General features: G+C 40.2%; 2 protein-coding genes across 4 annotated transcripts in view; both read right to left on the reverse strand.

Annotated features, from left to right (window-relative positions):
* N6AMT2 (N-6 adenine-specific DNA methyltransferase 2 (putative)) overlaps nucleotides 1–14,112 on the reverse strand; it is a 37,143-nt gene extending 23,031 nt beyond the window's left edge. For both annotated transcript variants that reach the window (XM_008573659.1, XM_008573660.1), the window contains exons 1-2: nucleotides 14,046–14,112; nucleotides 13,389–13,507 (exon numbers count right to left, since the gene is read on the reverse strand). The gene's annotated coding sequence lies outside the window, so the exon portion shown is untranslated. The remainder of the gene's footprint in view (nucleotides 1–13,388; nucleotides 13,508–14,045) is intronic.
* A 10,464-nt stretch (nucleotides 14,113–24,576) lies between these two features.
* The window catches only part of XPO4 (exportin 4), a 79,320-nt gene continuing 77,944 nt past the window's right edge, over nucleotides 24,577–25,952 (reverse strand). For both annotated transcript variants that reach the window (XM_008573662.1, XM_008573661.1), the window contains exon 22: nucleotides 24,577–24,799. In XM_008573662.1, the coding sequence (XP_008571884.1) occupies nucleotides 24,602–24,799 (198 nt within the window). In that variant the 3' untranslated portion in view covers nucleotides 24,577–24,601. The remainder of the gene's footprint in view (nucleotides 24,800–25,952) is intronic.

Below are 25,952 nucleotides of genomic sequence, written 5' to 3' on the forward strand. Positions count from 1 at the left end.
TTTTTTTTTTTTTTTTTTTTTTTTTTAAGTTTTGGTTTCCCCCGGGTTCTTTTTTTGGAAAGGCCTTTTTTTTTTTTTTTTTTTTGTCTTTTTTCCGTGTCTGGCAACGGATCGCAACCCTCAGTGTTGCCCCCGTACCGGACCGGGGACCGGCAACGGGATCGCAACCCTCGGCGTTGCTCCCACGCCTCGCTCAGCCAGTGAGCGGGAACTGGTCTGTATGTGGGATCTGAACCCTCGGGCAGGAGCGCCGCCGCGCTTCCCAAGCGGCACACTATCCAGTGCGCCACCGGGCCAGCCCGAGAAGGCCATTTTTTAAATTATAGTTTCACCTCTGTTAAAAATCAGTTGGGCATATTTATCTGGGTCTATTTCTGGGTTCTCTATTCTGTCCCATTGATCTATGTGTCTACATCCCTGAAAATATCACATTCTTGATTATTGTAGTCAATGTTAAGTCTTAAAATCAAGTAGCACCATACTTCCTATTATTTTTCAAAACTGCTTTATTCTAATTCTTTTGTCTTTTCATGTAAAGTTTAGAATAAGCTTACTTACAGCTACAAAAAAATATTCCTAGAAATTTGATAAGAATTGTGTTAAACCTGTATTGATTTAGGGAGAATTGACATCCATATTATGCTGAGCCTTCTAATCCATGCAACATGGTACACATCTCTCTATTTATTAAGTTTTTTGACTTATTTTATCAGTCTTTTATAATCAGTACATAGGCCCTGTACATGTTTTGTTAGATTTATACCCAACTATTTCATTGTAGAGAAGCAACTGTAAGTAGTTTTAAATTTCTGTTTCACCGTGTTAAATGTTAGCATAAAGAAATACTTTTTTGGCAGCTGGCCAGTATGGGGAACTGAACCCTTGACGTTGGTGTTATAACACCGTGATCTAACCAGCTGAATCAACCAGCCAGCAAGATTTTTGTTTTGATCTATTCTGTAATGATGTTGAACTCACTTATGTTATAGGCGTTTCTTTATAGATTCCTTGGGATTTTATGCTTAGAAAACCATGCCTCTGTAAACAGAAATAGTTGTATTTCTTCCCTTCCAATATAGATGCCATTTATGTCCTTTTCTTGCCTTATTGTATTGGCTAGAACTTCTAGTTCTATGTGGAATAAGAGTGGTGAGAGCAGACATCTTAGAATTGTTCCAGATTTTAGGGTAAAACATCATCTTTCACCATTAGGTATGATGTTGGCTGTAGGCATTTTGCAGATGTTCTTTATTGGGTTGCGGAAGTTCCCCTTTATTAGTAGTTTGCTAAGAGTTGGGTAAATGGGTGTTAAATTTTCAAATACACCTTTCCATATCAATTTATGCAGTCATGTGATTTTTCTTTAGCCTATTGATATGATGAACTAAATTGATTTTCTAATATTGAACCAGTCTTGCATTCCTGGGATAAGTCCCACTTGATAGTGGTATATAATTTTTTTATATATTGCTGGATTTTTTAATTTTGTTGCAGATTTCTGCACTTATATTCATAAGGGATATTGGTCTGTAATTTTCTGTTTTTTGTACTGTCTTTGATTTTGGTATCATGGAATCAGGTTTTGGCATCACTGGTCTCATCTAATGAACTGGATATGTCTCCTCCTCTTCTATTTTCTGGAAGACAGTGTGTAGAACTGGTGCTAATTCTTTAATCATCAGGTAAAATTTCCCAGTGAAATCATCTGCTGGGGACTCGATTTTGTCCCCCTCAAATTCACACACTGAAGTCCTAACTGCCAATGTAACTGTATTTGGATATAATATAGAGCCTGCGAGAAGGTAAAGGTGAAATGAGGACATAAGGTGGGGCCCTAATCTGGTAAGAAGAGGAAGACCATTGCCGGTCACCAGAGCTCACTCTCTCTGCTTTGTGAGGACCCAGTGGTCAGCCAAGCCAGGGAGAAAGCCCTCACCAAGAACTGAATCAGCCGGCACCATGAATTTGGGACTTCCCAGTCACCAGAACGATGAGAAACAGATCACTGCTGTTTGAGCCACCCAGTCTGTGGTATTTTGTTATAGCAGCCCTAGAAGACTAGTAGACCATCTAAGATCTGAAAATTTCTTTTATGGAAGGTCTTCAACTACAAATTCATTTTCTCTAATACTTATATTATCTATTCCATATTGGGTGAATTTTGGTAGTTTACAGTTTCCAAAGAATTGGTCCATTTCATCTAAATTGTTAAATTCATGTGCATAGCAGTTTTTGTAATAACACTTTATTATGTTTTTAGTGTCTTTAGGAGCTATAGTGATATTCCATTTCACTCCTAATGTCAGTAATTTGTGTCTCCTCTCTTTTCTTTCTTAGTCTTACAAGATGTTTCTCAATTTTATTAATCTTTTCAAAGAATCAGTTTTTGCATCATTGACTTTATTTTTACTTTCAGTTTCATTTATATCTGCTCTTTATTTTTTCCTTCTGCTTTCCTTGCATTTATTTTGTTCTTTACTTTGAGGGGGGAGTTTAGAATATTGATTCGAAAACTTTCTTCTTTCTAACATGTGTTTAATGCTGTAAATTTCCCTTTTAGAGACATTCCTCTAAATTTATATGTCTCCCCTCATTTTCATTCAGTTCAATGTATTTTTAAATTTCTCTTGAGAATTTCTGTTTGACCCATAGATTACTTAGAAGCATGCTGTTTAATTTCCAATTGTTTGGAGATTTCCCTGTGATCTGTTTCCAACTCTTCTATAAGTGTTGAAGTTTGTGTTATGACCCAGGACTGGAGAATGTTCCATGGATGCTTGGAAAGAATGTGTATTCTGCAGTTGTTGAGTGAGGGGTTCTGGAGATCTGAACAGATCCTTTTGGTTGATGATGTGAAGTTCTCCTCTACCCTTGCTATTTTCCACCTGGTAGTTGTGAGAGAAAAAGTCCCCAGCTATAATTGTGGATTTGTCTATTTCTTCTTTTAGTTCTATCAGTTTTTACTTCATGCTTCATGTAATTTAAACCACTATTGTTTGGTGCATACACATTTAAAATTGCTATGTGTTCTTGATGAATTAACCCTTTTTATCATTATGTAAAATGTTTCTTTGTTGCTGGTGATTTCTTTGCTCTTATATTTATGTGCTCATGCCTTTTTAAAAAAAAATGTTGGGGCCAGCCAGTGGCTCACTTGGGAGACTGTGGTGCTGATAACACCAAGGCCACAGGTTTGGATCCCTATATAGGAACGGCCGGTTCACTCATTTGGGAGATTGTGGTGCTGACAACACCAAGTCAAGGGTTAAGATCCCTTTACCGGTCATCTTTAAAAAAAAAAAACAAAAAACAAAAAACAAAAAAACTTTGGGGCCAGCCCGGTGGCGCACTGCTACAGTGCGCCGCTTAGGAGCGCGGCGGCGCTCCCGCCGAGGGTTCAGATCCCACATACAGACCGGTTCCCGCTCACTGGCTGAGCGAGGTGCGGGCGCAACACCGAGGGTTGCGATCCCGTTGCTGGTCCTGGTCCGGTATGGGCGCGACACTGAGGGTTGCGATCCGTTGCCAGTCACGAAAAAAGACAAAAAGGAAAAAAAAAAAAAAACTTTGTATGGTCTATATTTTCCCCTTTTACTTTTAACCTATAAATATCATTACTTTTGAAGTGAATTTCTTATAGAGGGAAGTTAGGTTTAAAAACAAAAAATCCACTCTGCTAAGCTCTGTTTTTTAATTGGTGTATTTAGACCTTTTATGTTTAATGTCATTATTGGTATATTGTGCTTAAGTCTGCTGTTTTATTATTTGCTTTCTATTCATTCCTTATGTTTTTCATTTCTGTTTCTCTTTTTAGCTTTCCTGTATGTTACTTGAGTACTTTTTTTTTTCCTTTTTTTTTTTTTTTTTACTGACCGGTAACGGGATCGCAACCCTCAGTGTCGCATCCGTACTGGGGACCGGCAACGGGATCGCAACCCTCGGTGCTGCGCCCGCACCGCGCTCAACCAGTGAGCAGGAACCGGTCTCCACATGGGATCCGAACCCTCGGCGGGAGCGCCTCCGCGCTCCCAAGCGGCGCACTATCCAGTGTGCCACCAGGCCGGCCCTTGAGTACTTTTTAAAATGTCATTTATACCAAAAGACAAATGGACAAATTACTTGAACAGACACTTCACAAAAGATGACATACAAAGTAAAAAGTCATATGAAGTGGTGCTCAACTTTATTAGTCATCAGAGAATGAAAATTATAATTATTTTTTATTTTTTAATTTTTTTTCCTTTTTTTTTTGTCTTTTTTCGTGACCGGCAACAGATCGCAACCCTCAGTGTCGCGCCGCACCGGACCGGGACCGGCCACGGGATTGCAACCCTCGGCGCTGCCCCCGCCCCTCGCTCAGCCAGTGAGCGGCCGGTCTGCATGTGGGATCCGAACCCTCGGCGGGAGCGCCACCGCGCTTCCCAAGCGGCGCACTATAGCAGTGCGCCACCGGGCCGGCCCTGAAAATTATAATTATAATGATACCACTACATACCTATCAGATTGACTAAAGGTAATAAGACTGACAATATCAAGTGTTTTTGAGAATTTGGAGTAATGGAAATTGCCCACTCTGCTGGTTGAAATGTAAATTGATGCAAACACTTTGGAAAATAGCCTGACATTAACCCTACAATCTTTAACCCACCAATTCTATAAGTAGGCATATAAATATATGAAACTCCTATACTTCACAAGAATAGATATGTGAAATATGCTCAAAACGGAAAATGTGGGGCCGGCTCAGTGGCGCACTGGAGAGTGCACCGCTTGGGAGTGCGGCAGCACTCCCGCCGAGGGTTCGGATCCCATGTGGAGACCAGTTCCCGCTCACTGGCTGAGCGTGGTGCAGGCACAGCACTGAGGGTTGAGATCCCATTGCCGGTCCCCGGTATGGGCGCGACACCGAGGGTTGCGATCCCGTTACCGGTCAGTAAAAAAGACAAAAAAAGGAAAAAAAAAAAAAACAGAAATGTGTAATAGGAAAAACTAAACTCAACTGAAATGTCCAACCACTAGACATTGTACAATATACAGTTGTATATTCCTAGAACAGAATACTATACAGCAGTGAAAACATTTTATACCACTTTTTCCTCCATTGTTGGCTTACTAGCTATAACTCTTTGTTATTTAAGTGGTTACTTAGGGTTATAGTGTAATTCTTTAACATATCGAGACTACCCTGAAATGATATTATGCCACTTTATGAAACTCACAATGGTATATATGCATCCATTCCTCTCCTCCAAGCTTTTGTGTTATTATTGTTATACATACTTACTTTTACATTTGTTATAAACTCCATACTACATTGTTGAATTTTAAAATATTATATATTTTCATACATAGTAACCATTTTTAGTGCTTTTCATTATGTTTTACAGATTAATATTTCCATCTGGTGTCATTTTCCTTCTGCCTGAATGACTTCCTTTAACATTCCATGTAGTGCATTTCTGCTGGTGATGCATTCTCTCAGCTTTTGTGTGTCTGAAAATGTCTACTTCACTTTGGTCAAAGAATTTAGGGTTGACGTTTTTCTTTCAGTGCTTTAAAGATACTCCTTCACTGTCTATTTGCTGCATTGTTTCTGATATAAAATCTGCTGTCATCCTTATTTTTGTTCCTTTGTGTCTTTCTTTCCTAGTGGTTTTTAAGATTTTTCTCTTTGGAAGCATTTGATTATGATGTGCCTTGGTGTAGTTTTCTATGTGTTTCTTGTACTTTGGGTTTATTGAGCTTCTTGGATCTGTGGGTTTATAGTTTTTCATCAAATTTGGAAAAATTTTGGCCATTATTTCTCAAATATTTTTCTGCTGCGCTTCCCTTTCAGGAAGCACATATGAAGCTAATTACACATATGAAGGTACTTCAAAAAGTTTATGGAAAAACATAATTAAAAAATAACATGATCTTGGGCCGAGCCCGTGGCGCACTCGGAAGAGTGCGGCACTGGGAGCGCAGCAGCACTCCTGCTGTGGGTTCGGATCCTATATAGGGATGACCAGTGCGCTCACAGCGCTCACTGACTGAGCGCGGTGCGGCCGGTCTCAAAAAGGACAAAAAAAACCAAAAAAAAAAACAAAAAAAACATGATCTTCCCATGAAATTTTTGAAGTACCCTTGTAATTGTAATTAGGTATCTTGAAATTGTCCCACATCTCTGATGTTTTCTTCATTTTTAACTTCTTTTCTCTTTGTATTCCATTTGTCATAATTTCCATTACTAGTCTTCAAGTTTACTAATCTTTTTCTTTTTTTTTTTGTCTTTTTCTGTGTCCGGCATCGGATCGCAACCCTCAGTGTCGCCCCCGTACCGGACCGGGACCGGCAACGGGATCGCAACCCTCGGCGTTGCTCCCGCGCCTCGCTCAGCCAGTGAGCGGGAACCGGTCTGTATGTGGGATCCGAACCCTCGGCGGGGGCGCCGTCGCACTTCCCAAGCAGCGCACTACCCAGTGTGCCACCGGGCCGGCCCCAAGTTTACTAATCTTTTATCCTTCGGTGTCTAATCTGCTGTTAATCCATCCATTGTAATTTTCATCTCATTGTAGTTTTCATCTCCACAAGTTTGATTTGAGCCATTTTTACCCTATCATATTTTCATGTAATATGTTCAATCTTTCTTTTAGCTTTTTGAATGCAGAAAATAAAATTTTAACTATTTTATTGTTATTTTTACTAACATGTCTGTTCTGGGTCAGTTTCAATTGACTGACTTTCTCATTATGGGTTGTATTTTCTTGCTTCTTTACATGCCTAGCATTTTTTTTTAAAACTGAACGTCAGACACTGTCAATTTTAGCTTGTTGGATGCCAAATATTTTTGTATTCCTACAAATATTCTTGAGATTTGTATTGGGACACAGTTAAGTTACTTGGAACCAACTCGATCCTTTCAGGTCTTGCTTTTAAGACTGTTAGGCAAGGGTCAAGCAGCATTTAGTCTAGCACTAATTACTCCCTACTACTTGAGGCAAAACCCTTCTAAGTACTCTATCCAATGCCCCATGAATTATAGGTTTCTCCAGTGTAGCTAGTGGAAACAGGCACTACTCTTGGTCTTGAATGAGTTCTGGTACTGTTCTTTTAAAACCTTTTACGTGTTTCTTTCCCTAGCTTCAGTTAATTTCTTAAAGAGGCACCTCTGCAGATTTCTGGAGTTCTTTCCCCATGCAGCACTCTTCTTTCTGGTACTCTGCCTTGCACTGTAGCCGTGTTGGCCTACCCAGATTCTCAGCAACATGTCAACTCAGGGAGTCTGTTGGATTCTGCCTGGGTTCCCTCTCCATGCACAGCCTTCTGGAAACTTTCTCAAGGCAATAAAATGGGACAGTCATCAGACTCAGTTGGTTTGTTCCTTCTCTCAAGGATCACTGCCCTTTGTTGACTAGTGTCCAATATCTTGAATAACTTTGTTATCTCATATGTTTTGTCTGGCTTTTTAGTTAGATGAAAGGGAAAACTTACTCCATATTATTCCAAGTGGAAGTCTACAACAGTGACAAAAGAATTAACTACAGGTATATGTACTAACAAGGGTGAATCTCAGGAACATTTAAGTCAAAAAGTCACATTAAGAATACATACAAATGATTCCATTTAAATAAAGTCCAAGAACATGCTGATAAAAGCAAGTGAATGAATAACTCAAGATTAAAGATAGTGATTACCTCTGGGAGTGAGGCTTGGAGTGGAATACACAGTCTTGGTAATGTTCTCTTTATTAAGGTGGTGATACATACACAAATGTTCCTGTTTTGTTATCATTAAACTTTTAATATAACTGTTTCACATATATTCTGTATTTAATAATTGTTGTTTATCACATATCAGGAGAGACCTTTGGATTAGATTCTGTAAATAAAAAGTGCCTGAAATGGCTTCCAAATAATTGGATGCCTTATCAGAGTACTAAAATCTTTTAAAGAACTTAGAATAAATCTCATGGAACAAGTAAGTAAAACTCATCTGTTTTTCTGTCTTTTTTACACTATAGATTAATCCTCATGAATGTTATGAAATCAATGTAGTAGGACAACATCAGCATTAAAAAAAACAGAATGCATCAGAGTATATGGCTTGTAGCAGATTTAAGTATTGCTTTATGAAGCTTGTCTTAGCATAAATAGATATGCACATGCACATGTGTGTGTACTAGGTCACGTGTCATGATGCAAAACTCATGGGACTGTAGTTTTAAATATCTGTAGTTTTAAATACCCACTGCTACCTATTTGTAACGTGCACACTCCTCCATCTCACGATGTAGATGTTCCACCTAGTAATTTATGAGAGCAAATCATTTAAAGGACTCATACCTAAAGCAGATATTGCTTTTTTTGATATTACTGTGGAAAAGTATTTCTACTGTCATTGAGATTTTCAGAAAAGCAGTATGATATAGTATTAAGAGCTTGGACACTGGAGCCAAATTACCCAGGTTTAAGAATCATGGCTTTGGGCCGGCCCGGTGGCACACTCGGTAGAGTGCGGCGCTTGGTAGCGCAGCGGCGCTCCCGCCGAGGGTTCGGATCCCATATAGAGACTGGTCTGCTCACTGGTTGAGCGCGGTGCGGGCGCAACACCGAGGGTTGCGATCCCGTTGCTGGCCGCGGTACGGGCACGACACCGAGGGTTGCGATCCTGTTACCGGTCACGAAAAAAGACAAGAAGGAAAAAAAAAAAAAAAAGAATCATGGCTTTGCCACTTACTATCTGCCTAATTTTGAGCAAGTATTCAATCTCTCTGTGCCTCCGTTTTCTAACCTTCATTGAGTTATTGTGAGATGAATGGGTTAGTGGCTACAGATTGCCTATAGTAGTCCTTGGCACGTAACAGGAACACAAATGTTACCCATTGTTACAGTTTGAGGTTGCAGTATATTATTGGCAATATGGGACCCATGATAACTACTAGACAAGTTACTTTAGTAACTTCTTAATGGTTGTTCACTTTACAGAAAGCAGTCAATTGACAAGTTCAGGGTAGAAAAGGGAATGAGTGAAACTGGACCACAGGAAATCAATAACTTAAAGGTAATATGAAGTGTGATAGGAAATTTGCCAAGCATGATGAATGCCACCATCAGTGAGCAGGATTTAATTTTGGCTTTGACTTACTTGTTGCATACATCATATTCTCAGATTCCAAGATATACGTCTTTTTCTCATTTTAACAATTCTAAAATTAGGATGTAACTTTAAAATGATGGTATATAAATTTGTCAGCATGTTTTCCTAAAGTGATGGTACATCCTTACAAATCACAGCATTTCAGATTTGATAAAATACAGTAATCACTTTCTAAATTTTAATCAGTAATGTGGTCAAACACCCATGTAGCATATCCATCAGTTTATGGCCTGAAAATAACGTAGTCAGAAAGAGGTGAGACTGTTTTGGAGGTTGACAGTGTCCAAGTGGCATCCATGGGAATGAATGGTGAGAGAGTACATAAAAATTATTAGAGGAGAGGATTCTGGGAAGATGGTGAGATTGAAGCAACGGGAATCTATCTCCCCACCTAGATTACTGTTTTGGCAGAATGTGTTTCATGTAACTATTTTGGAACTCTAGAGTCTATTGGAAGCCTCGGATAGTTAACTGTGATTGATTTCAATTTCTGTTCTTAGCTCAGCAGAGACTACCTATCTTCCACCCTCCGGCCCCAGCGCAAACAGCTGTGCCTGTGTTCCTGTTTCATGCCTGGGTCTTAAAATTTGTGAAGGTGACTGATGTGAGGATATGGAGGTGTCACTGCCACCTCCATATCTTTTTGTAATGAAAAGAAAAGTTTAATTTTACTCATAGTTCCCCTAGAAATGAAAGGCGGGACCTGCCACTTGGGGCCACATGAGACCTTGTCACAAGCAGAGACCAAGAAGCACAGAGAGGAACTGGGACAATGCCTTTATGGCTCAGGTAGTGGAAAGGAACTAGGTAGACACATTCCCTATTGGACAGGAAGCAAAAACACACATTCTACAGTTTACAATTGGGAAGTTTGTGATACTACTTTTGTGTGCCTGTGAGAAATAGCTTAAAGGGAAGATGTAAACACCTTTGGCAATTTGTTTGGAATTGTAAATAATGGATGCCAATAGACAAATATAAAATCTAAGAAAACACAAAACAGTTCCAGGGACAGCTTAGTTGCGCATGTGTTCCAGGAGCAGCATGTGTGAAACTTACAGGAGCCAGGGTGGGCAATAAGGACCCTGTCCTTCCTCAACTATTTTCGTAATCTGTGTTCTGACTGCTGCTTCTAATTGTGGAGCTACAAACACAGGGGTGGTAGCCATTGTTGCAAGCCCCTTTCCCTCTAGCTAAAGTGACTGCCAAGTGAATTAAAGGGCCAGAGCACCTTCTGCCACCTGCTTTCATTTTTTCCCCCCTTTTGGGGGCCAGACATTTAAGGGCTGGACATTCAAAAGCCACTGCAAATATACGGGAATTTAGAAAGTCACCACACATGCCCAGGGAAAGGTGTAGGCTCAGAAAAGACCTAAGAAGACCATAAGTTTACAACTGAGGCTGATCTTTGGCAAGAGGCAGCCTACAAAAAAACCAAAAAATACAACAACAACAAAAATCCAGCAAACCCTGGGGAGGGGGCAGAATCTGGCTTTCAGCTACCACGTTATTATACTCAAAAGTATAATTTTCAACAAAAAAATGACAAGGCATATAAAGAAACAGGAATATATGACCCATTCAAAGGAAAAAAAGGAATCAAGAGAAACCTTCCCTGAGAAAGATCAGATGGTGGACCTGCTAGTCAAAGACTTTATGACAACTGTCTTAAAGATGCTCAGAGAACTAAAGTTAGATATGGAGAAAGTCAAGAAAATGATGTATGAACAAAGTGCAAATATAAATAAAGGGAAAGAATATATAAAAAGAAACCATATAAAAATTTTGGAGTTGAAAAGTATAATAAATGAAGTGAAAAATTCACTAGAGGAATTAAAAGCAGATTTGAGCAGGCAGAAAAAAAGAGCAAATTTGAATACAGGACAATTGAAATTATTAAGTATAAAGAACAGAAAGAAAAAGACTGAAGAAAAGTGAACAGAGGCTGAGGGACCTGTGGGACACCATCAAGTGAACCAACATATGCACTGACAGAGAGAGAGAGAGAAAGGGACGGAAAGATTATGTGAACAAATAATGGCCAAAACCTTCCCAAATTTGGTGAAAGACATGACTATAAACATCCACAAATCTCAACAAACTCCTAGTAGAATGAAATTAAAGAGAAACAGAGACACATACCCCAACTGTCAAAAGCCAAAGAGAAATAGATAATCTTGAAAGCAGCAGAAGACATGACTTGTCACATACAAGGAATGCTCGATAACATTATCAGCAGATTTCTCATCAGAAACTTCAGTGGGCTGATTTACTTAAAGTGATGAAAGAAAAAACAAAAACAAACCAACCAAAAATCCTGCATCTGGCAAACTGTCCTTCAAAAGTGAGGGAATATTATATTCCCAGATAAACAAAAGATTAGGAAGTTCTGTCCTACAAGAAATGCTGAAGGGAGTATTACAAGTTGGAATGAAAAAACACTAGACAGTAACTTTAAGCCATATGAAGAAATAAAGATCTCAGTAAAGGTAAACAACACATGGTTAATTATAAAAACTGGTATTATTGTAACTTATGTTTGTAACTCCACTTTTTGTTTTCTACATGATTTAAAATAATAAATGATAAGCAAAATGTGGCATATACATACAATGGAATATTATTCAGCCCACAAAAGGAAGGAAATTCTGACACATTCTACAGCATGGATGAAATGAAATACGCCAGTCATAAAAAGCAAATACTGCATGCGAGTCATACTTCATGTGAGACGCCAAGAGTAGTCAAATTCATGGAGACAAAAAGTGGGGTGGTGGTTGCCACGGACTGGAGGGAGGGAAAAACAGGGAGTTCTCTGATGGGTGTAGCGCTTCTGTTTTATAAGATGGAGAGTTCTGGAGATGAACGGATGGTGGTGATATTGGCACAACAATGTGAAAGTACTTAATACTACTGAAGTATACATTTAAAAATAGGTAAGATGGTAAATATTATGTTATATATACATTACCCTTAATAATAAAAACTGGAAAAAATGCTTTGTGAGTGAAGATCAACTGTCAAGCTAAGATAATTAGATTGGATTGTTGTCATGACTGATTGTTAGGGAAGATTTCCCTAAAGAAGTAATATTTAAGCTGGGATCTAAAGAATAAGTTCTCACTTAGGCAAAGAAAGGAGAAAAGGGCATGTAAGGCACAGAAAATAGCATTTGTAACAAATGGTAAAAGAACTGATTCATTACACAGTTCAAGGTAGATTAGGAATACTAATCTCAAAAGAAGTCTGCTAACTCAGCAACAAAGCAATTTTTACAATAAATTGTTAATTTGGATTTTATTGTTTGATAGTTTTGTTTGTAATTAAGTTGAGAATATATTTACTTCTATAGTAAGAGTCAAAAGAGAGATGAATTACCTACTTTTCAGGTTATACATTTAGAATTAAAATAAAATTATTAAGTCAACACAGGTGTTTCCGTAGCAGTCCCACCAAAGAACAATATGAATAACTGGAATTAGTAATTCTAGTTTACGGCAATGAGCACAAAAAATACATTTTCAGGAAAGCATAACAGGAGCTATCAGGCTGTAGAATTTCCACTTGGAAATTCAAAGATCAGTTTGTGTGCACGCTGAACTGAGAAAGACTGAGGGGCTATAAATGAAATGTTATTTGACAGTAAGGTCAATGGAGGAGCATGTGGAGAGCACAGGGAGAGCAACTTTAGGAATCATGGACTATTTCCTACATTATTAAAGTAAGTTCAAAAGTACATCACTTGTTCAATAGGGAAAAGTTGAAATCTGTTTACAAAATAAACATTACCAAAGATTAAATTACATGAACCTCATTATTTTTAAATTTTCTAAGGGCTGGCCAGTTGGCTCAGTTGGTTAGAGTGTGATGTTATAAACCAAGGTCAAAGGTTTGGATCCCTACCCTGGCCAGCCACCAAACCAAACAAAACAAAACTGAAATTTCTAAGCATGTTTATGAAATTGCTGTGAAAGAGATTTATTTCCAAGTCCCCAAGAGCTGGGAAGTGCTGTTATGTCACTGAACTGAACCTGGGCCTTATGTGGATCACACTCTAGACCCGTGGTTCTGACAGGGGAACATCTGACAAGGTCTGGAGACATTATTGGTTGTCTTAACCGGGGAGGCTACTGGCGTCTGGTGGGTAGAGGCCAGGATGCTGCTGATTCCTGCCATTTGCAGGCCCACCCTCCACAACAAAGAATTACCCAGCCCCGAATGTCAGTAGTGCTGAGGCTGAGAAATCCTACCTTAGAGACACAGAGGAATAATCTACCAGATGAGCGCCATTCAGTGCCGTGGGCTCAGCGCGAAGACCCTGAGCGGGAAGAGGAAAGCAGTGAAACTGCAGGCGGCATTTCAACTCGGCCTGAGGGAGAGGAGAGGATGAAGAGTGAGGGCCAGAGATGGGACGCACGAGGACAGGGGCGAACACGTTGACGCGCAGCGTCAGCCGCGATCAGCTGCGATCAGCAGGCTCTAACGCGCTGCGGTTCGCCTCTTTGCACACGATTCTTCCATTTCCGTGTATCAAATTTATTACAGCAAAACTACCACAGCGCAGTTTCACACAGTATCATGTCGCCTTCTACAAGGAATTTAGGTCAAGACAGTGGGATCCGGGGGAAAGGTCAGTAACCCAGGATTCACTGCGGACCCCGCAGTGAACTGCAGATCGGGAGGCACCTGCGCTCGTCTGTGAGGCGCCCTCTGTGAACGGAGAACGGCCTCGCTGTTTTCTACAGACTTTCTGTATATTGCTGTATGATTCTACCCTTAATCCCACTTACTTCTAGAAAAGGCCAAAATTTAAAATTGTCTTTTCACCTTTGATATGTAGTTACCCTGCCTGAGAACAGTCCCTTTCCTCTCGTTTTCTAACATTCTACTTATCCTTTTTAAATTACCTTCTTAAGACAAGCTGAGGAAAAGTGTACGTCCAGTGCAATGCAGACCGGAACGAAACGCGTTCAGTTCGGATACGAGCCCCGCGCGCAGCCGCAGCCCCTGCCCAGACGCCCTCGAGGCTGACGCGCGGCTCCGCGGAGCAGCCTCCCCCGCCGCGCTCCCCGCCTTGGCGAGGCCCCAAGCCCGGCCCCAATGGCCCGTGTCCTTCAGCAGCCCCGGCGCGGGCCCTGCGCTCCCCGAGATGCTTCGGCCCCTCTGCGCAGCCGCGTCGCCCGCGCCCACCCGTTCCCCTCCACGCCCCCCACGTAGCGGGCGCCCCGCCTCCCAAGTTCTCTGACAGCGGGTGCTGGCGGGCACTCGTCCAGCTGCCCTCACTGGACCTCCAGGGGTGAACACGGAAACAGCGAGCCCAGTCCCGTTTCTGCTCGGAAGCGAGGGAGGCCCCCACGTGCTGCCCGGCCCGGGGGTTTAACGCCCCGCGGTAACCGAACCGCCCTACGAGGCCCGCAGCGTACCAGGCTGCCCCGCCGGCTCCAGCTCCCCTGCCGTTCGCCAGCAACGTCCCATAACAGCCTCCAGAGCCCCTCAGCAGCGAGGGGTCCGCCCCACCTCCGCGCCCGGCCGTCCACTCACCAGCCACGCGTGCGCAGTCGTCCAGCCGAGGCGCGCGCGGGGAGACGAACCGCGAGAACCGCGCTTGCGCCGGCGCACGCGCAGACCCTCCGGCCGAGGGCGCTTCCGCAAAGCAGGCGATTTCCCGGAAGCGTTTCAAACCAGTATTTACCGTCCAGGAGGAATGACTCGTTCTGTGTGTGCCTCCTCGATTACCTCCAAGAACGGTGGCCAACAATTGTTAAGGCTTTAATTAGATTCAAGTTAAACATATTCCGAGAAACCCACTGTTTTCACTGAGAGATGTTGGTTTTCACAATCAACTTAGTTTGTCTATAATCTCTCCAGTCTTAATCGAAACACTACAAAAACATTGAAGACATAGTAACAGGTTTGGGGGGAGAGTGTTTAAATGCGTTAGTCCTCCAGAGTTGAGTGCACTGATGAATGTATATTCAAATCGTAAATTACACAATTTTTGCCAGCTATATCTTAGAGATACAAACATCTAGTATAGTATCTGGCACATCCAGTCACATTAAACGCAAGCGAATCCCAAGTGATATGTTTTCCGTTCCCCAAGGCTATTGTTCCTGCCTCCCTTTCCTCCGTTTTCTTTACCAATTTCATGATCTTGCTAAGTTTTACGTCTTCTAAGCAGCTCTAAATCCGTTCTGGTATGAGGTGAGGATGTAAATAACTCGTTCTGCTGCCGAATGATGCCATTCGACAAGTAGATCATGGAACAGTAGGTCTGTAACTTTGAGTGTACCAAAATCTCTATTTTAAGTAGTTTGCAGTTTATAGTAACCCGTTTCATTATGACTTTGCTTTGAACTGATGAAAACTCTATTAAACCAAATATCTTTAAACCAGGTATAATTTAGCAGAGGAGGAGGAAAGAAAATACATAAGAAATCAACTAACTTGAACCAAGAAACAATTAATAACCAACTTTTATGGCAGTATATTTTTTACAGAGGTAGTGTTCCATACATGAGACTGCCTTGGCTTATAATTTAACAGAAAAGTTTATGTAAAAGCAAATTATTTTTGGTTTGAAAAAGTAGATCTTTTAAAACTTTCAAAGCTTCCACTGCTTTAATAGCATGTAAGACACAATAGGTATCTGCATGTAATGTACTTTGCTATATGCTGTTTTCATAATTAAAGTGACCACAAACGTCAGAGTTCAAGTCTTTATACTCCACCAGCAGCGCTGATTGCTCAGACAGCAATGTCAGTAATACATGAAGATTAGTATTTGGCAAAATTTATGTACTGTAATTTAATGGTTTGCACAAATCATGAAAATTCAAAATATTAAAGGCAAACAGATTCTCACTGAAATAAAGGGAAAATTATTTTCCAGTTAAATTGAACCTGAAAGATGCTTTCAAATCAATTTCAATTCAGTAATTATTCCTTAGGTGTATTCAGCAATGATTTTTGTTTACCTTCCTACTCTTCATAAATGGTGCAATAAAGAGAGATCACTCTTAGAAGATCTCAAACATGTACATTTTCCTTTTTTTAAAAATAACTTACCTACAGTTACAAAAACACAGATAGAGGTGTTTTCCTCCTATTCTTTGAGTCCTTTATCACCAAACTACCCAAATCATCCTAAGCATGTTGCAAAGGGTATTCTCTAGAATTCTAGTCCCATAAGACACTTTTGAGAAAAGACTGTACAGTTGTCCCTCAGTATCTGTGGGGGACTGGTTCCACAGCCACACTCTTCCTACCCCCAACAGATACCAGAATCCCAGGACACTCAAGACCCTTATATAAAATGCCATAATATTTGCACATAACCCATGCATGTCATATTCTTTAAATCATCTCTAGATTACTTAACTAACACAATGTTAATGCTATGTAAGTAGTTGTTATACTGTATTGTTTTCATTTGTATTATTTTTTGTTTTTAAAAAATACTTTCAATCCTCAGTTGGTTGAATCTGTGGATGGAGAACCTGTGGATTTTGAGGGCCTACTATATTAAATAAGATAAGGAAAATCTGAGTAAGATTTTCTTCTAAGCTTCATAATAGGCATTAGTGTATTAAAGCCTTTAACTTAACACACTAAAGAAACTTGTTTTATTTCTCAAACTTATTTGATAACAGATTAAGTTATAAGGAACTACTAATGCATAAAACTCACTTTGGGAATTTTTTGTTGTAAGAATAATAGCAGCAGATTCAAGAGAAATTGAAATCAGGTGTTGCCAACGTGATATTAAGAAGTGGGGTCTTCAAAAGGTGATCAGGCCAAAAGGACCCCTCCTCATGAATAGGATTAGGTCCCCTGATAAAGGAACTTGACTGAGGGGTTGGTTTTCTCTTGCCGTTTCACCTTCTGCCATGCAAGGACGAAGCAAAGGCCTTCACTGGATGCCAGTGTTCTCATCTTGGACTTCCCAGCCTCCACGACTGTGAGAAATCCATTTCTGTTCTTTATAAATTACCCTGTCTCAGGTATTTTGTTACAGCAGCACAAACAGAATAACACAGTTGACTTAAACAGACCAATTTTCACATTTAAAAAAGAAGAAATCACCTATGAATTTCTCAGAATGTGTCCACATTAAGTGATGCATGACTGTATTTGCTTCGTTTTTTTCATTCGTCAACTCTGGGAAATATCAGTGACTTACCTCAGTTCATTCTCCTGCTAGATGTCAAAAACAACTTACATGGAAAGAGCTCAGCAGGATGCTGATTTATGTGCTAGAACTAAGAATGCTACCGTTAATGCTGTGTGGAATTTCTCAGCAAAGGATTCTCTCATTAATTTCACCAAATAAGCCCTTTACTTCCACTTAGTTTTAAACAAAAGTCATATTGAACTGCCATTTGAGATGACATAGAATGCAGAAGATCCAATTTCAGATCCTATGTTTAAAAAAAAAAAACTTTCATAATCTAATCAACACACCAAAGGCATCCATTTTTTTTTTTTGTCTTTTTCCGTGTCCGGCAACGGTTCACAACCCTCAGTGTCACCCCCGTACCAGACCGGGACCGGCAACGGTATCGCAACCCTCGGTGTTGCCCCCGCGCCTTGCTCAGCCAGTGAGAGGGAACCGGTCTGTATGTGGGATCCGAACCCTCGACGGGAGCGCCGCCGCGCTTCCCAAGCGGCGCACTAGCGCAGTGCGCCACCGGGCCGGCCCTAAAGGCATCCATTTTTGAAGAGCATCATTAAAAATGCCACTAAAGGGCCGGCCCGGTGGTGCACTGGAGAGTGCGCTGCTTGGGAGCATGGTGGCACTCCCGCCGAGGGTTCGGATCCCATGTGGAGACCGGTTCCCGCTCACTGGCTGAGCGCGGTGCGGGCGCAACACTGAGGGTTGCAAGCCCGTTACCAGTCAGTAAAAAAGACAAAAAGGAAAAAAAAAAATGCCACTAAAGGGCCAACCCCGTGGCTCACTCAGGTGAGTGCGGCACTGGGAGCGCCGAGGCTCGAATCCTATATAGAGATGGCCGGTGTGCTCACTGGCTGAGCATGGTGCGGACGACACCAAGCCAAGGGTTGCGATCCCCTTACCGGTCACACACACACACAAAAAAAAGGCACTAAAAAAATAAAGATGTCTTGGGCCGGCCCGGTGGCGCACTGCTACAGTGCGCCGCTTGGGAGCGCGGTGGCGCTCCCACCGAGGGTTCGGATCCCACATACAGACCAGTTCCTGCTCACTGGCTGAGCGAGGTGTGGGCGCGACACCGAGGGTTGTGATCCCGTTGCCGGTCCCGGTCCGGTACGGGCGCAACACTGAGGGTTGCGATCCGTTGCCCGACACGAAAAAAGACAAAAAGGAAAATAAAATAAAATAAAGATGTCTTAAAAAAAGAACAGTAACAAACTTTTATATTTGGAACCTTTAAAATCATCTATTGCTCTCAAATAACAGATGATTTGCCTGTGCCTAATGTCCCACCCTTAGAAATACAAGAAGGGAAACAAAAACTCAAAACATACTCTACTCAGTCTTTTTAAACAACTTAATTTTTCTTTATCCATCCTTGGAGTGAAATCAAATCTCAATATAACCTAAGAAACAACATTATAAATCAGTGATTATTTGAAGCAAAATCAGGCTAAAAACTAATATATTTTCAAACATTTTCTTTCTTAAAAAAATTAACTTTTTACTGGATATGTTTACAAGATTTAAAATTGGGCAATGGGTGAAAGTCTGTCTAGCACACAGCAGAATGAAATTCAATGTAATTTTCCACTTCCCGTGAAAGGCCAAAAATACTCAAGCTACTGAAAATATTTACTACAAATATGTCCCAAATCTAATGATTTAACTAGTATCTCTGGAATTGTTTCTAAGACTGTGGGTTGAGATGAATATCACAGGATATAAACAACATTTTTATTTTCTTTCTAAATACTGAATATTCTATAAGGGTTAGAAGTTGTCCCAGAAAGTAATGTTAATCTTGATTTTTATTTGTACAGGTATGTCTCCATTTTTCAAATTTATAATTATTTTAGGACTGTGTGACGCTCCCAGTGTCAATCATCCCATGATGGTAAACGAACAAATACCATTTCAATAAACTCTCTCTAAATACCCATGAACAAATCACACATGGTCAAAACAAAAATATAATAAAAATATTTAGTGAAAAGACACATTTTAACTCCCATTTATGGATTTTAAAAATACAAATAAAATTTATCAATTTGATATTCAGCTTGTAAGTGGCTCAATACATAGCCTTAATTTATTTCCTAAAATCATATCGCAGCATCTTCTGAAAAATTAAATGCAACTTTATACCTTCATTAGTTATGTTATTAGAGGTAAATATTTAAACAGTACACTCATCCCTGGGTCTCTTAAAAAAAACTGAAAAGTCAGTGTAAGTTTAAAATTTTAATATTTATAAATTTAAAAAATGTTCCACGTGCTGAATAGTAGCCGTGCTAGCATTTTGTGACCATTAAACCACAAGCTCACTGCATGGAGCTGCTTTCTTTGTACAGAGAATCAAATCACAATACTATTATTTGCAATTTGTCATAATTTTATGTGGTAAAAGCCTGGGCTCACACACACTTGAGGTCAGACCCCCAGTAGGTACATAGTACAGATGTGGTATTTAATTTCAGGTTAAGAAAGTTAGCTCTTAATCCGACAGCTCCTAATAGCTAAGAGGCCTGAGAATGGAGACTGAATGAGAGAAAATGAAACCTCCCCACTGCTGCGAAGGCCTGGGAAATAGGTGAACAGCAAACCACAGTGGGCGAGGAGGGAAAAGATGGTTCGCGGTGTGAGCCTCCTGGGTGTCACGTGCAAGCCACACCTCCCAGTTTATACTAGGGAATCACCACCAAAGCCAGCTTAGAATATTCATCTGCACAGAGAGCTAGTGGCTGGAAACAGATTTCTTCACTCATCTTCTTTAGAACAGAATGGATGCTCATTATTAGGCTTATATCTTTACCTGAACCAAATAAATTCTTTGGCTAAATGTCATGAGTTCCCTTTATAATCAGTCAGGCATATTTCACATTTCTTAAATATAAAAATATGTTTAAAATTCAACTATAACTGGGCCGGCCCGGTGGTGCACTGGAGAGTGCACCGCTTGGGAGTGTGGCGGCGCTCCCGCCGAGGGTTCGGATCCCATGTGGAGACCGGTTCCCGCTCACTGGCTGAGCATCGTATAACTTCGTATAATGTATGCTATACGAAGTTATTACGCGACCTAGTGCTGTTAATGAGTTTGCTAAACAAAGCTCATTTAAAACGATCAACCACTCTGCCGGAAAACTCAGCTGTCATAAAGCATCCCGAAAACAAGCTTTAGTAGGAGCAAGACTGTAAGTCTTGAAGTCTTTTTCCAGCATCACGGCTGCAGTTCCTTTACACCAAGGGCCCGGCATCCTGTGGGCCCCTAACCGAAGGGACAAGCTGTGATCCCGCTACCGGTCAGTAAAAAAGACAAAAAGGAAAAAAAAAAAATTCAACTATAACCATGGTACTTCATATCAGTTTAAGCACAGCAATATGACTACTTTGGGCATTTTTTAATTTTAGAAAATCAATTTTTAAATAATTCTTCTGGAGTGTTTTTTGTTGGCATTTTCTTTTTCTTTTTTTGCTGGCTAGTACAATTTTTAAAGAATTCCTAAACGCAGCATTTGCAGAACATAGTTACAAAGTCAGAGAATGTTCAGTTACATTTAAAAATAACTTAAAACATTATTATAGCTTTAAATCAGCTATGTTGTTTGTGGACAAATTTACATTAAATTATAATGTTAAAACCTCATACCCAAATCAGTTCCTTATCCTGTGGTAGAAAACAAAACAAAACAAAACCCCTAAGAAGTACTGAAGTTCCTCCTGACTTAAAAGGTTAATGTTACTCAGGAACCAATAACGGTAATTACCCTTCAGACAGCTAACTTAGTAAGGTCTAATGACAACCACCTCTAACAAGAGAGGTCGCAAACAGAATACAAGTAAAACTGTAACAGAGAAAAATAGTACGTTCGGGGTTTAACCAACACTGCATACACTATGAGACTGAAAACTGAAATCCTTGAAACAGACAGCTAGTTCCCTTCAATACCTGAGGGGTTCATGGAAGTCCTAACACAAATAGGAACAATGGTGATATTAGAATTATAAAGACTTGAAATTTTGGTAAAAGAGAAGGTTCAATCAAAGACAGTAGGAGAGTGTTTAAATAATGCTGACTGGGGAAGTAATATGGATGCTTGGTTTTGCAATGAAAATTGTGAAAAAAAGTAGTAACCATCTCATCTGAGCAGAGTAATGTAATATAATTACATACACAGTTTACAATGAAATAAGATCGAATTCTTAAAATCAGTTTGGAAAAAACTGTTTGCACAAAATGTCACACTTTACATACCAAAGGAAAACTGGATGCAGTGATGTTAACATGCCACTGTCTTCCAAAAGATCAAGAGACAGCCAGGCAGAAAGACCCAAATGATTGTGTTGGAAATGACACTGCCAAACACTGTCCAGTAGTTCAGTGCCCATCCAGCAGAAGGACCACAAAAGCAAACCAACCCCTTTTAACAGAGCTATAAGAACATAGTTACAAGTGCTGTTACATTAATACAAACTGTGAAAATACAAAGTCCTCAGTGATTGTGCCTTGGGAAACAAATGGGTCAAAGAAAATAAAATGAGAAATAAACTGAACAAAGGATGTATGTTGAACTAGAGGCTAAAAGATACTATATGAACAACAGAAATTTTCTAAAACACAAAAATCTAAAAATCAAATATGACAGTGTCCCCTTAACATATGTATAAAAAGGGCACAAATAATGTTTTTGTTTTAAAAAATCTTTTGACAGCTTAACAGTCAGTTTTAATAGGAATAATCAACTTACTAGAAAAAGCCAATGTTCTTGATAACCACTGGGCCAAGAGCATTAAAAACACCAAACAAAACCAAACCTGAAAAGGTAGTAAAACATAGCCAAAGACAAAACTGGACAAAATAGAACAAAAGAAGACCTAAACTCAACAAATATCCAATCAGGCAAACATATCACAAACACGCAGGGAAGAGTCTAGCCGTGGCAACTAAGCGGCATCCCCATTACCTAAAACATGGTGGTGGCTTTTCTTCCCCAAGTTTGCCACTAATCAATATTTGGGTGACCTCTCAAGTATTATTTGGTCCAATCTGAAGTAAATATGGTTTTAATTAAAACTGGTCTAATGAAATTGCCTTATCATATTAGTACCTGGGCAAATTTGGCAAATACATTTCCATCTGGATAAAAGTTATTAAATATAGATGCTCTTTCACTTACCAAGGCATTCCTTTACTACTCATCTTTATTTTTAATAATCTTGTCCTGACCAGTGGGGCTGTCCAGCCAGTCGCGTGTTTCAGTGCTCTTACTATATTACCGCACACACCCCCCGATACACACAGCTCACAACCACCAAGAAAGCCTGAGGGAGCTAGTAGGAAAAACAACACCCAGAACAATGCAAAACAAAGTGATTACTGCTGCATATCACTTCAAGTTCTTTAAGGAAAAAAAAAAAAAAAAAAAGCTAAAAAATAAATGCAATGTTCAAAGTATTTTTCAAAATACAAAAGTGACATTAGTTTTCTTCCTAGCAGTCACTTAAGAGTTTTTGCTCCATCTTAATTGTTACTCAGTGGTGATCAAATTAAGAGAAATGTTCCTTAAAAAGTCTTGGCCCCAGGCCTTGCATTCACTCATACCTAATGTCTCATGCACAGGGTGGATGTAATTTAGATGCTCCAGTTTTGTTAACTATGACTGTTATTAGCACAGAGTTATAAGTTTTGCACAGCATCACATGTGAAGATGTAAGTGCTATATGCACTTCAGGTATAAAAACTGTATTTGCAGTTTTTGGTTTAGCAGATGGGTGTCAAGAACACAGTGGAAGGAGAAAGCCAACCCTGCGAGGCAGAGTTTCAGAGTGCACCTGGGCCGGAGTCCTCCGTGTCACTATGTTGTGTGATTACGGTATGTAGTGGGCGGAGTTTCATATGCCTGCAATTTACAAATTAGCTTTCTTTTCCAAAATTTAAGCTGGCACACAGAATTAAGGGGAGCATGGCAGCAGTATAAAAATCCTGATCAGAAAGATCAAACTAGGAGGATCTAAAGTTAATTTTTTAATCTCTGGAATTAAATTTACGTGGCTCCTGTGACATGAAGATAACATCCACTCCAGCATTATTATTGCCCCTAATGCCCAAATGTGCAATAGTCTGTGTGAATCAGTAATTCACATCCTTTAAAATAGTTATTGCTTAAGCAAGCCATTCAGAATAGATATGGGCTATGTGGCTGGATAGAAACACACTCAACAAGTTAGACTACACAGGAACAAACCTTTCACTTCTCTCAGAAACCTACATACTACACCACCAAGGGGCAGCAGGTTAATAGCAGCTAACACCCTAAACCAACTCTGTAGCATCAAGACTTGACTTCTCCCTAAAACAAATATGCTTTTTTTGTATGTATACCTTCTCTCTTAAAATTAAGGCAATGAAATGGCTACAGTTCCTAAAGTTCTTTTTATGGAACAAAAATATACACGTATTTTCCTCCTGAAGTTCAGGCATCAGAGCATGATTAGAAACCTCTATTACACAAAACCTGCAACACCAGGTTGATGAGAGAGAGAGAGAGAGAGAGAGAGAGAGAGAGAGACAGAGACAGAGACAGAGACAGAGAGAGAGAGAGAGAAGAACAAACTAAAAAGAGGTCAACAAACACCTGGTGATGGGTTTTTTCTTCTGGCTGAATTGCGAACCTAATCATCAAAAGGAGGAAAAGTTGGAAAGCACAGAATCTCTTGAGTTTTCAATGTCTCCTGCATTGATTCAAAATTTTGGGGGTGATGCAGGGAAGAAGCTTATTAAAATGAAGACTCCAGGGTCCAACACCAGAAATTCTGACTCTGAACGTCTACAGTTAGGCCCAAGAATCTGCCTTTTCAACCAGCTCCTCAAGTATTGCAGGTGATCTACAAACAACATTTTCAGAAATATTGTCTGGCATATATCCATCTAATATTTAACACCCAATATTCCAAACTTCGGTTAGCCACCTGTGTTTTGGTAAAAGGGGAAAAGGCACTGAATATGGTGCCCATATCTGTTTGCACATATGTGGAATTTCATTTCGAAAATTTTATATCACCACACAAAATCCAAAGACATATATATGTGAGAATGTGGCTAACACCTAATAGCAGAAGCTGATTCAAAGTTGACCTCTCCTGTTTCACTGCATTACATATCAAAGTTCCAGGCTTTCCAAAATTCAAAATGGCCAAATGAACTGAAGAACAGGACAAGACTCAAGTCAACTTTCAGCAATTCAGTGCACTTTGAAGAAAGGATCTAAATTAAACATAAAGTTTTGTTGTTTATTTTACACAAAGAAGACCACCAACATTTGCCATAAATTCTTCTAAGCTCTTTAGGAAGGCCATCTTCTGCTTCCGATCCAGCGTAGGAGGACTGCTGCTTGCAGTGAGCTTGTTGAAGGCGTCTGCTAACCTCTGGTAAATCACTGGGTCTTGTTGACTTGACAGTAATGTTTCGACCAGTTCAGAGTACTCAGCCTATTGAAGAGATAAGATGTACATAAGAATATGTCATCCTCAGAACATCACACACGTAGACCATGTCAGTTACTGGTCGATGGGGTTCTAAGAGGCATGGCCTGACAATTCTTTTTAATAGTTAACATTTACTAAATGCTTACTCTAGGTGCCATTCTCACTTTTCACAGGAATTAACTCTTTAACATTCACAACAATGCTATGCGACAGGTGCTCTTTACACTGCTATTTTACAGGTGAAGGTTTTGACATACAGTAAGATCACATTGCCGTGAAGCAAGAGTCTAGGAAGTTCGGCTCCAGGCCTCACGTGATTACCAACTACTGTGTTTTCAAAGCACATTATTCATATTTATTTTGCATTATATGAAGTCTGCAACATAACTTTCAAAAGTTCCCCAGAGGCTTACAGGGACATCCTGTCAACCCAGTTCTGGGGACAGCAGACAAGCCCAGGAATGGCAGGAGCTGGGAGGATGGCACGGTGGGAGGAGTGTATTTCAGAGCTTCTTTCTCAAAGTGAAGACAGAACACTTTGAAAGCTCCAAGCCAGCACTGCACCAGGGGCTTATGGAGAAAGGGCAGGAAAAGGACTTCATAAATATAGGAATACGTATTTCCATCTTTAATACCCTCTGTCATAAAGTCTTATATTGGAGGCTGGGAGTGGGCTTAAGAGAAACTCAACCAAGTCACAAATAAGATGGTCTGCCATTATTCTTCATTAGTTTCTTGGCATATCATGATAGACCAAAAGAGTGAGATCAAAACAGTGAGACCAAATGTTAATTACATTTAGAAAAGAAGAGTGAGAGAGGCAGCATTCCAACACCCTACTCAGAAGCATGGAGCCAGGGGGCTGTCCTAACTGCCCTATCCAAAGACAGACCTGCTCACAGGGGACCAAGGCTTATCTCCAATCACCTTCCTTCCCACAAGAAAAGGCAGTACCTCTGGGGCCAGACCTCAAGGTATCCCACTGGCCATTCGTAAGTCCCTGCTCTCTTTTCCACAGTGTATAAATATATTAAAAACAAAGAACAAAAAAGAAAGAAAAAAAAGGCAATCAGAATGTAATGGCTTCTACATGTGAGGACAAGAAGCCTACCTTTCTAGTAAGTGACAAGAGAAGTCAAGTGACAGAAAAGGCCAC

This window comes from Galeopterus variegatus, unplaced genomic scaffold (genome assembly GCF_000696425.1).
Source record: "Galeopterus variegatus unplaced genomic scaffold, G_variegatus-3.0.2 Scaffold948, whole genome shotgun sequence".
Lineage (NCBI taxonomy): Eukaryota > Metazoa > Chordata > Mammalia > Dermoptera > Cynocephalidae > Galeopterus > Galeopterus variegatus.